The sequence below is a fragment of the Prinia subflava genome, chromosome 2, assembly GCF_021018805.1.
Source record: "Prinia subflava isolate CZ2003 ecotype Zambia chromosome 2, Cam_Psub_1.2, whole genome shotgun sequence".
NCBI lineage: Eukaryota > Metazoa > Chordata > Aves > Passeriformes > Cisticolidae > Prinia > Prinia subflava.
In genome coordinates, this window is record NC_086248.1 from 73,098,969 (window position 1) to 73,110,977 (window position 12,009).

Consider the following 12,009-nt stretch of genomic DNA (forward strand, 5'->3'; position numbering starts at 1 on the left):
TTACTTTTGGATTTAAAAGTTTCCAAATCTTTTATTCACATTTTTTTCTTAGATATTTTTCAGTACAGTAGGAAATGAAAAAAAATATAAAATATCAATGTACAAAACACAAGATATATTTACAGTAGAACTTTTGTATCACCCTGATTTCATTCACAGTAAATCTTCTTCAGTGGATTTGACAAACAACCCATTCTCTGTAAGCTTGATCATTTATCTCCAGTATCAGCAGCTACCCTCTGATAAAAAGAGTAAATTCTGCATCCAAAATTTGATAACGACTTATGAAGTTTGTCTTTGAATTAGATTTATCAAATATGATGTCTCCATAACTGTTTTGGCATAACAATGTCCAGACAATCATAAGCACATTTAGTTCACATAGCTAGATGCATTAGCATCAGCTTTTTGTCACTGATTTTCCTTAGTTTTATCAAAGTCTTCTTTGTAAGTTCCATGGTTTCATCCCACTTGTTTTTCTCAGGGCTTGTGTATGTCACCAAGTTCTCAGTGTACTGCAAGATTGACTTCAAAAACCTACAAGAAATAACATTAGAGGAAAACTCTTTTAAGGATTTAAAAAGAAAAATTAAAAAAAGAGAAGAATATTGCAATGCCTGACGTAAAGCTGCAAACATTTTCAAGTTTCCAGTCTCCCTCAGGAGGACTGGATGATCAATACAATGTTTGCTGTCGTTTTGGAGAACCACTCCCTCCCTCTCACAGTAAGATGGGAAGATCTTCAGAACTGCAATTAACACCACCATAGAAAGAATACATTGACCAAATGTGTGGCAGAGTTTTCCCCAAATGGCTTCCTTTGCTTTCTTGGTCAAATGTTTCACAATGTATGTGATATCCAACCAGCTGTTAATCAACACACAATGAGTAAAGTCAGCAACATGCTAAATGCAACTTTCATGTATTAATATTCCCTATCTACACTTCAACAAAGTTATTTTAGCTCCTCAGTGAACATTGTCCGAGGTAAAATTATGACTATAATAATAAAAATTCTCTACAGAATAGTTAAAAAAGGAATTCTGGGGCAAGTCCTATTTTCATAAAGTAAATTTATATACTCACTTTAGATACTGCTGATAATCAAAAGGATTCTTCTTACAAACTGAATGAACACTGATTAGTTCCAGAGTAATCAATAGCAAGATAAGCCGCAACACTGGAGACAAAAATTTAATGCTAGAAATAAACCAAAAATACTTAAATAAACAAACTAAAACCAAATTAAAAAGAAATCATTAATATTTAAAAAATCCAATTTAAATTGCTGGATATTGCAAAGTCAGGAGAAAAAAATGGCTATGAAATGTCCTTCAGCAAAAAGAACTGCAAATCCCAGAAAAGTAAACAGAGACTATAAACTGAAAACAAGGGGGGAAAAGAAGGCAACTATCTAAGATTCCAAAGAAAAACTTGCAAGCTCCCATTAATCCGTAGATGAGAAACTACAGTTCAACTGAATCAGAAATGTTTGTCATCAGTTGTCAGTTTAAGCCATGTTTCTTAAATAATAGGGGTAACATTTTTAGGAATATAACCTTGCCAGTAACACGATACTTAAAATCTCTTCTATGTATAAAGGGACTGTTTCAGGTGTAATGATAAAAAGCAACAAACTAAAGTAGATAAAATCTTTGAATCAGTTTAACCTATTGCAGTCAAATCAAACATGAATGGCATTTATATACTGACATAGGAAAAGCCAGTAACTAAAAGACATACAATCTAACATTTAAGTAATACTTAATTGTAAAAGCTTGTAATTTACAATGATATAATGTAGCAATGCTCCTTAAATTATTCTCCAATTTGAGAATTTCTTCTCATTTCAGTATTACTACTTAATAGAAATCTGGTTGATACTTGACTCTGAAATGGTTAACAAGAACACTTTTGAATTTAAACTCCCAAGCGAACGCACCGAAAGGCAGCCACAGCAGCGTGCAGCCATTCTCTCATAAACCTAACCACGGGGTAAAGCAAAACCAGCAGCCAACCTGTTGAGCATCCGCCGATAGTTGTGCCTCTGGCGAGAGCGCAGACTCTTGTTAACCCACTGCGCGTACCTCAGCCCGGCGCCGGCAATGACCTGTTGGGACACTTGATGGCACTGCGCGCTTATTCTGCGGAGCGCCACCGCTACCTCCAGGACAGGTCGCGGGGAATACAGCGTGCAAACGCGTGTGTCACAAAGTTCCACCAGCAGCCTCCAAAACAGGAAGGGATTTTGAACGTCAGTCTTTTGTTAGCTGGATTTAACATAGGACACAGTTCATCTTAAGTGTGGTTTGACTCAAAATGCTTTAATTCAGAAAACCTGGAAACAAACTGCCCTTACCTCATCACTGAAAGAAAGCAAGGATCTCTGTAGCAGGAGTAGTGATTGTGTTTTCAATCACTTTATTGAATATAAATGCAAAACTGATTATGATGAATATGTTTCCCATTTCAGATCAAAGAAACACAACCACAATAAACAAAACTGCCTGGCTGAAATGATACACTGAACACATCAAATCACAGCAGGGCTGTGGTTGAAGCCTCCCACCATAGCTCAACTCACAATGAATTAACATCCACCATAATAAAACTCATTGAAACAAATGCTATTTATTAGTACTCCCATTAGTGTGTGGTCTTTCTTCTGGGCAGAACAAGAAGCAGACTTGACATTGAGTAAAATGCAGGTGGTGAGGCCATTTTTTTAATCAACACCACACCAGATCATGCTTTGTTAAAGCACACAAATATCTTCCTGCTGTCCTATCTGCTACACCAGTGTGTCACACATCACTTTAAACACTCTGTTCTTACAGAAGTGGTTCTTAATCTCCCTCATGCTCAGTTTATCCCTGAGACAGCAAAACATTAATGACTTGAAATGATAAAGGCAGAAAACTCTAAGAATAAGGTTCAACACATCAATAATTAGACTTCTTTCTTCCAAATGACAAATTTGCAGATTGATGGGTAGGAAGCAGAAGATCCACATGTTACATAAGTAAAGCAACAGGTAGAATCCTCTTTGCTCTATGCCACCTGTGCCTAATGGGTTTGGTTACGAGTGTTTTGTTCCAACATATTTATTCAGTTGTGGGACTCTTTAGGCTGCTCTAAGAGTGGCAATTAAAAGTCAAATTATTTTGATCATTATTCCAAGTCAGACATAATTGGAACTAACATACCTCCAAGTCTGATACCAATCATAACAAGATAGTTTATCTTTCTGAATCTTGATATTAAAGCACGAAGAATAGAATTATATAGTAGTGTACTGCTGTTTTGAACATCACACACAGTGTGGCACCAAGCACATTAAAATTAATTTCTGATGCAGTTTTAGCACAAACCAGACCAAAATCAACCTAATCTAGTAAGTACACAAATATTTAAAATATTTTGCTTTTGTGGTCTTCAAAAAAAAAAAAAAAAAAGCTGGTTTTTTCAGGTTAATTTCCAAGTAAAATTTCTACTGTAACTCCAAAATGTACAATGTCTCATCTTTATTTTGAAAATTATGTTCAGCTGCAATCCTAAAATTTTCAGATTAAATCAGCAGCAACACTAGAAAAGTGCATACAACATTTCAAGCATTTCTCTGCAAACAGGGAAGGATAATTTAGGTTAATAAGGTTTGAGAGTTCTTACATTGGGCTGCAAGTAGAAGCTGACAGAAGGAACCAGGAGGGCATCAAACTCACCTCTCTGTTAGGACACTGTTGATAGGATCATCTGAACTGCAGCAATTCTGGGGCATGTAATGCTGCAACTGAGATATAATTTCAGATACCATCAAGATTAAAGTATCAGCTTCAGCATTTCCTTCCAACCTTAAAAACAAAAGAGTCTAAAATAAGATTTGAGATTATAACATTATTTAGTACTCATTAGTACTTAAATGGCATAGATCAAGAGACAGATTTTTTTTGCATAGCAGTGTACTCAGTGTCCACTCAAACACTCTAATATAATTTTTTTCCCTCTACTTTACAAACATAATTTTCTTTCTCCAACTAAAGCAACCTTTTCTCAGTGTCAGCAATCTTCAGAACCCCTCTTAATCCTCCATTCATAAAAAGCCTACAATATACTGATTATATAATAGATGCATTAAATTTTCTTCTCTCAGTTCTAAACAAGTACAGTATCCTCCAGTGATATTATTAATGATCTCCTCCTTTTCAAATAACAGTAAAATGCTACATTCTTTTTCTAACTAATACCTCATATAAAATTTCCCAGTGGTTACCAAGTCCTTAACAGAATAAAGAATTATTTGCTGTTTTATATCTGGTGATCTTATGCAGCACATACATACCCTTTAATCTTTTGTACTTGTTCCTCAGGCACTGTTGGCAATTCAGCCCATAAGTGGATGCTCTTCATAGATTCCAGCACCTCAGGAACATATCATGAAAAACGTTTTGTAAAGTATAGACTTTGACATGCTTTTCTTAGTGACCCATTTAGAAAAAAAACAGCAACAGGCAGTAAGTTATTTGTTCCCTAGTCGTAATTGTGTAAGCCAACCTCATTTGCTAAGGTTTAGGTTAGGGCAAAAAGCCTGGATGTACACTTCCATGCTAAAACATTATCTGAATTAACTAATTTAGTATTTTATAAGTTTTTTTTAATGTAAAAAAGAACTAACATGACTTTTGTAACACACTGTTTGAATGCTGTTGAAAAGTAAAAGGGCTAAGTATGTCTACTGCAACCTGAAATCAAGAGAGAAACATCCTCATTAAATTGAGTTCATTAAATTGATTGGCAGAGAGCTACCACGCCATTGGAAAGCACATTTTGCTACCATGCCAGAATCTTAATCAGTTGGCCTTCATACAGTAAAAACCTTACTAATAGCCTAATCCAAGATTCCTGGAGACAGGACCTAGCAGTGCTCCTGACATAAAAAGCATAAAGAGATCAAGAAAGCTACAGAAAAGCAAACACTCTGGTAAGAATAAAGCTATTTAGTGATCTAGAACACAAATACGGTATCAATCGCATTAACAGGAGTGTGCACAATTATATCTCGTTTTAGCAAATGTGATTTCCTTTATGTTTTAAAAAATAAACAACAAAAAAAAAAAAAGATTTGAAATTTTTTTAGGACAACCAAAGCATGAAGAAAAGAATTAGATAATATTGAGGATTCACAATTTCAAGGACCACAATGCTTTCACAGATGGAAGTACCTACCTGTTTCTTGATTCGGGAAATTGGGTGAAATCGAGATCGGTAGCAACTTGCACAGTTCCTCAGTGGTTTTATCACCATATGCTCCTGATGTACCAGACCACAGACAATACACAACAGTTTCTCTAAGCTGTCCTAATCATACGCAGACCTAGACTTATACTTCATTTTATGAAGCATGCCACCTATAGCACTGATGTCAATAAACACTTCCAGACATCTAAGGGCTGAAAGAAGTAATCAGCACAGTGAGTGGTTAAAACTTTATTTCACATATTCTAACTACGAAACCTGACAGCAGCTGACAGAAAAGCAACCAAGTATTCTCTTCATGCAGCAGCACACAATACATCTTGAGAAACTAAAACAGAGCTGCAATTAATAAATGGAAGGTTTATCTCACAGGCTGCTGTGTGATATTGAAAAAGTAATTCCAAATATAAACAGAAAACTGGAGAGAGCAAACAAAATAATTGCTAATGTTGAGAAACACAGTGCTAGGCAAAAAGTGTTTAAAAATTCATAGTGTAAGTATAGATACAAGTAACCATTGCAAGGCTACTCTATTAGCAAGGCACTGTTATTTACAGTGATTTTTTTACTGTTATTTACAGTCTCAGGAAAAGAAAATATCACATACCTCAGTGGGTGAGCTACAGATGTTCTACATACCTTTCAGATAATTCTGCAGATAAACAGGCTAGTTCATCGATACAATTTGTCAAAATTAAGTGGAATCATTACAATTTATGAATCAACCTTGTGAATAAGGACTGGTTAAGCCAACAAATTAAGGTATAGCAAGAAAGGGTAGCATTTTGGAAAACTTTCTGTACTTATTTCACCACAAAACTAGGCAAAACATACTTTCAATTTTTTACTTGGAGGAATATTTCATTTGCACAAAAAGCAGTTGTCAAGAAAGATTCAGTCATAGAGCTCTATCTAAAATCATATTTGGTATCCAAAATAACTGAAAAAAATCATCTGAGAGTAAAATCCCTACCTTAAGAGAAAACATATGCTCATCTGAGAATCTGCAAAGAATAGTAATAGCAAAACCAACTATCTGGTTAGCTACTTCTCTGGGAAATGTTTCTAGATTGATCTCTCCATGGCTTAAACGATCTCTTATACGTGGGCCCTCCTGGTGGTTCAAGAAATCCCAAAGGAAGTCCTGTGGAAACACACACCAACTATACTGAAATCCATTGTATGTATATTCACAGAGAATTGAATATATTCAGTGTATAGAATATCTCTGAAAGACAAGTATGTGACCATGTCTATATTTCAGATATTCAGAAGAAAAACCAGTGTAAATTATATTTGTAACGTTCACTCTATACTGTGACAGCGAACAACAGATTTCCTTCAGCTTTGTGTCCCAAGACTTTCACAGCCCCTTTGCCTCTGGCAAAAGGACAGTAACCTCAGATCTCCCCTACACTCTCAAAAGACCTCTAAACTCAGCACCCTGAGGTTTCCTGTTCACAACCCCTTTGGGTAGTAAGATGCAGAATGTGCTCTGGTATGTTTGAGCCACATTTCTGTGCTATCTGCCCAGGCAGTGTAAGGCATATCCCACAAGAAATCAGAAATAAGTTTTGAAATTTTCCTGTACGAAGCATGAATTCTTCTACTCCATTCAGCTGAACTTCAGAAGTCTAAAGACAAATATCTCTGAGACACTTATATTTCAGAAAGAAAGCTAGTCCCATATCCTAATGCAATATTGCTTGTCGGGTATGACTTTATATCCTCCACAATAAAAAAGGTTAACAAGCTTCTAAGGTTCTAAGCTGCTAGACATAAGCTACATGAACTAAGTGAATGTTAGGAATATCATACAAATTATTACTAAGTGAAACAAGCAAAACACAACAACAACAAAACCCCATAAAACTTTCAAGACACTTGCCATGGCAGGCTCCTCAAGAACTAAAGGTAGCTGGTTGACTTCTTCATTATCCAAATGCTTTGCTAGCATCTAGAGGAAAAAGTAATTTGAATAGAAACTTATTAAATTATTGAAGACCATACAATCAAAGAAGAAACAACATCTAAAGTAGTTTTCCTAATCTGTGATTACTTCTGCCACTCTAGAATCAAGATGCCTAATTATTACTGACAAACAATTTGAAATAATCCAATCAACTTGTAAAACTGAGGATTTATGCTGGCAATATTTATTTGTATTTATTTTGAATAACTGAATCAAGGAAAAATAGCACAGTGGTTGTTTCTGTGGAGTGATGAATTTCAACATAGAAACATTTAGAAAAAAATAGTCTGTTTGTTACAATTTGTATTAATTTTGATATTTTCTGGAGTATTCCAAACCTAAAGTGTTTATTGTCCATCATCTTCTATTTGGAAAAAAGTTAGAAATAATGGCATATTCAACAAAAGAAAGTGCATTCTTAACTCTAGTAATGGGAAACATGCATGGTTTAAATTCTGACAACGGTACATATTTTAAAAAAAAACCACAGTACCTCATCAAAAGTGGTGTAGAGAGCAGAAGACTAGAACAAAACACAAAAAATATTATTTGGTTTTCAAACAAAATCAATTAACTAGGCATGTATATAAAACTTTAGTTTATTCATTTGCATGTGATACCAGAGGTGCATGAATAGCTAAGAAGTCCCATTATGAATGAAAAAAGGGACTTTGGGATTTTGTGCTGAGTTTTTTAAAACAAATATTTCATGTCCTGCTTTTCACCCTAAACTACTGTTTCTCAACACTAATCTTCCACTAGTTTTTCAGTCCTTTTCAGGCAGACATTTTAAAAAATAAAGGCATTCATAAATCTCAACTGGAGATCTGTAAATAACACTCCAAAATTGATTGAAATTTTGTGGGGTAAATCTGTAAATGGTTACAGACACTACGCTTCTAGAATAACTACTTTGCAAATATTGTAAGTGCTAAATCATAACTGACTTTAGAGAAAAGATTACCTCTGCTGTTAGCAATCGATTTGGACACTTATTAGATATAGTGAAGAGCAATCTAAGTCCAACTTCCAGCTGAGGAAGTAAGAGAATCACACTGTCAGCATACCTGAAAAAGTAACAGAGATAACCAAAGGATGTTTTTCTTCATGCTAAATACAAACTATTTCAGAGTTACAGTCCCAGGCCAAACAACCCTGGCAATGTTCCTTTGTATTGCACTTTGCAAACAAACAATAAATGACTACTGGTGCTCAGAAACACGAATAACTCACAAAAAGATGGAGCACAGGAGAGAAAAACAAAACAATACACTTTATTCCATAATTCAAAATATTTGTGATTTAACATAAGAAGATTTCTTTCCACTTGCTTTAGAAACCTCTCCTTTTTTGCTACCTGTCCAATAGCTCTCTTTGGGCTTCAAAATATAGTTTATAATCTTAGCTGGCACAAAACAAAGCCATAATTCAACAAACTTTCCAAGAGGATCATCACAACAAAGCATACCCATATGATGTGATATAGTATGAAGTCTTGGAATCTGCAAATGCAGACATAAAAATACAGAATATATTCTTTTTCAGGTTTTATTAAAAATAATTTTAAAAAATCTTACCTGCTTTGCTTGAAAGCTGTTAAAGCAGCGATCCAAAATGGTAACATCATTTTTAATACAAAACTGGACCGTTTCACAAGTTCTTCAGCTATGGAAAGTATTTCATTATTAAGATCTGCAAGTTAAAAATAAAATTGAAAAATGACATATAATCTACACTTTACTAATGAATTTTAAATATTTCGCCGAAAATATTATATTATTTCAACATTTGTAAAGGGAGATTTAAAAGTTATCCAATTTATTTTATCCAATTTATTTTAAATATAGCTACAATAGCAGCCATATTTAAGATCAGAAATTAAATATGTAAGATTGCATTCATAGTGATAATATGAAATTACAGAGTAAAACCACTTAAAAAAGCCATGTTTGCTTTTTGTTGAAAGGCTTCATAGCAACTGGACCCAGCTTCTCTTGAATCATTCTCTAACTACTTCAGATACTTAAAAAAAGTATAATAAAAATGAATCATTTCTATTCAGACAGAATCAGTACAGTTGTATGAACATTTGAACATGAGCACGTTGTTCCTATTTTTATCAATCTTCTGTGTTGAAAACACAGCATAATAAATTAACACTTCATACTTCAATGCTACCATGTAATAAACCCCACACTTATAAATTCACATTATAAATGTCTTATCCAGGAGAAAGCTTAAAATTATATGTGTAACTAGTTTGCAGTATGCATTTTTTCAAAGCCCATCAACAGCTACAGGATTTATACCCCACAATTATTGGAATGTTATCAGCCTGATTTGGTTCCCAAAAGCCCTGTCTCAATTTTTTGGACAGATGTACCACTGATTATGTAGCACAAATGGACCATGATCACCATGACACCAAGATTCTCTATATGATATGCTGTTATTGCCTTAAAATAGTAGGAATAAACCAAACAAGGTCTGCAGTCAGGGAGAAGATTTTAATCTGACACTTCAAATCCTTCCCTGAGAAAAGCATCAGTGTAGTGAAGTTGTGTCACCATCTTTTCCTCTGTTTCAACACCACCTTCCCTATAAGACTCAGGGCACTCCTGCTGGAACCCTTGCAGCTGGAACTCATTGATTCTGAAAAAAGTTAGATTTCATAAAGGCAAACTAGACAACTACTACATGAAAGTAACTCTCATAATCAAAAAAATGTGACATGCAGTTGAGTTCTTTTAGAAGCAGCCATATTTTGTGTTTCAATCTGTTTTAATTATTTTAGAATGCAGTCGTTTTTTAGTCAATAGTCAGTGAACTGTCTACATATTAAGAAGTTGCCCTGCAAGCATCATTGGTTCATCTAAAGATGGTGCACACAGGTACCTTAGTTCAGATTTAATCTTGGGACTCTGGAAAATGCATTATTTTCAACAGCACTCCCGGACAAGGAAACAAAAGCAAATACAGGATAATAAGACATTCGCTAGTGGTTAAATACTTGCCTGGAAATGCATCAAGCTCCTCTAAGCTAATGAAGATCACATAAGGTCGATGTACTAAAACACTTTCAGTTTGCAGAAGATAAGTCTGTAACAACTGCCCCAATCCTGCAGTTAAAAAAAGCAGCATAGCACAGTATCTAGGGAGAATACCACAATATATTAGAAAAGTTTATACAAAGAAATCTTTTGCAAAGAACCAACATTTGTGAGTTAGGAACAAAGGGGTTTTTTTTCCTTTTTTAGAAAACATCCAGAATATTCACTACCGATCTAAGTAGGGGTACTTAATAATTAATTTCATTCATAAACATGAAAAAAATAAAAGAGTCAGAAAAAAAGCATCACTGTATTCTACACTGGCTGTTGTTGCTCCTTCTACCCCATTCCTCTTTCATTCCAAGTTACTCCTCACTACCCTGACTTATAAAAAAAAAATTAAACTTTCTTGTTTGCCCTAACAGTACAAAACCTGCTGAACCTAATACTGGTCATCTTTGTAATAGCTGAAGTATTCTATGGAAATCCATTTCTAAAAGAAGCAGAAGCAGCAAGGGAATTTTTTTCTTTTTCCATAAGAGAAGTAAGTTTTATTAACCACTTTCCAAGAACTCACAAGTCTGACTTGTAAGAAAAGGAGGGTTTTTTCCTGGTAACTTACTTGGCAGGAATTTCTTGTGGTGATGCAAACCCATGCCACAAAACATTACGAAGGTTCAGACCATGTGGAGATCCAATGAATACCTTCAGTACATTCATCTAAGTAATAAACAAAGCAATTACTGCATGAAGAAATCTATTACTTTTTGCCTTTTTTACCCTTCTTACTTTTATTACCTTTCCCTGGCAGAAAAGTTCAGAAGTTATTGAGAAACTACAATGTCTACTGTCAAGATGATTGGACACCACTTGTTGCAGTAACAGCAACTCATTATTTGCAATTCCCAATATTCTCTTAAAGAGAATCTTTCAGCTTATTTGTAGAGGATATAGAATATAATATGGGAAGAATCAAAATAGTTATTAGACATGTCAAATAGTTATGACAGGCAAAAAAATGAGATCAAGTTTAGCTCTTACTTGTTGTAGTATAAATCCAGTGTAATTTAATGCAAATTAACACAAGGTGCATTTGGTAGGAAGCAAATCAGCTCAGTAGTTATTCCTCACTTCAAAACTATGTACTTACTACAGCTTGTCCAAAAACATCTGCAAGCTGCTCAGATGCAAGCAAGTCTCTTAGAAGGAAAGGACAATCATTACCCTTAAGTAAATACACCTATTGAGAAAATAAGACCAGAAAAGATAATAAATAATTTAGTATAGTTCTTTGTATACCTTCACTATTTTACCGATAACTATTGTCATTTATTGTAAAAATACTAATCAAACAAAACCCACCAAATCCTTAGAAAGACTTTAAATCCTGTCATTTCATGACAAATTAAAATTTAGACCACATATCAGGAAAGAGCGGATATTTTACTTAATGTGACCATAGTTAGACTTTTCACAGGGTCTGTACATATACTGCTTTTCTCTTCCAAAAAAACCCACAAAAACCAGTAAGGCACAACAAGAACATATAATTAAGGGAATAAGCTCTACCAAGGACAGTGTATTTTGTTCTTACAATAGAAATTGATAGGGTCTGTCATTGTGAAAGGGAGGAGACCTGTGGTTTATCTTCTGATTCTGACTGTTCTTTAAACTAGATTTTTTCCTTGTTGAACAATCTTAGCATCTCAAGTTTCAACTGTTATCACACATTCC

General features: G+C 34.5%; 1 protein-coding gene across 2 annotated transcripts in view; it reads right to left on the reverse strand.

The window, feature by feature from the left end:
* Window positions 1-12,009, reverse strand: part of ERMARD (ER membrane associated RNA degradation) — a 24,025-nt gene continuing 12,016 nt past the window's right edge. For both annotated transcript variants that reach the window (XM_063390545.1, XM_063390546.1), the window contains 14 exons: window positions 11,426-11,515; window positions 10,898-10,995; window positions 10,240-10,376; window positions 8,803-8,917; window positions 8,190-8,292; window positions 7,719-7,748; window positions 7,142-7,210; window positions 6,227-6,397; window positions 5,224-5,307; window positions 4,340-4,419; window positions 3,723-3,851; window positions 2,019-2,228; window positions 1,087-1,200; window positions 1-537 (listed from right to left, as the gene is read on the reverse strand). In XM_063390545.1, coding sequence (XP_063246615.1) covers window positions 378-537; window positions 1,087-1,200; window positions 2,019-2,228; window positions 3,723-3,851; window positions 4,340-4,419; window positions 5,224-5,307; window positions 6,227-6,397; window positions 7,142-7,210; window positions 7,719-7,748; window positions 8,190-8,292; window positions 8,803-8,917; window positions 10,240-10,376; window positions 10,898-10,995; window positions 11,426-11,515 — 1,590 coding nt within the window. In that variant the 3' untranslated portion in view covers window positions 1-377. The remainder of the gene's footprint in view (window positions 538-1,086; window positions 1,201-2,018; window positions 2,229-3,722; window positions 3,852-4,339; window positions 4,420-5,223; window positions 5,308-6,226; window positions 6,398-7,141; window positions 7,211-7,718; window positions 7,749-8,189; window positions 8,293-8,802; window positions 8,918-10,239; window positions 10,377-10,897; window positions 10,996-11,425; window positions 11,516-12,009) is intronic.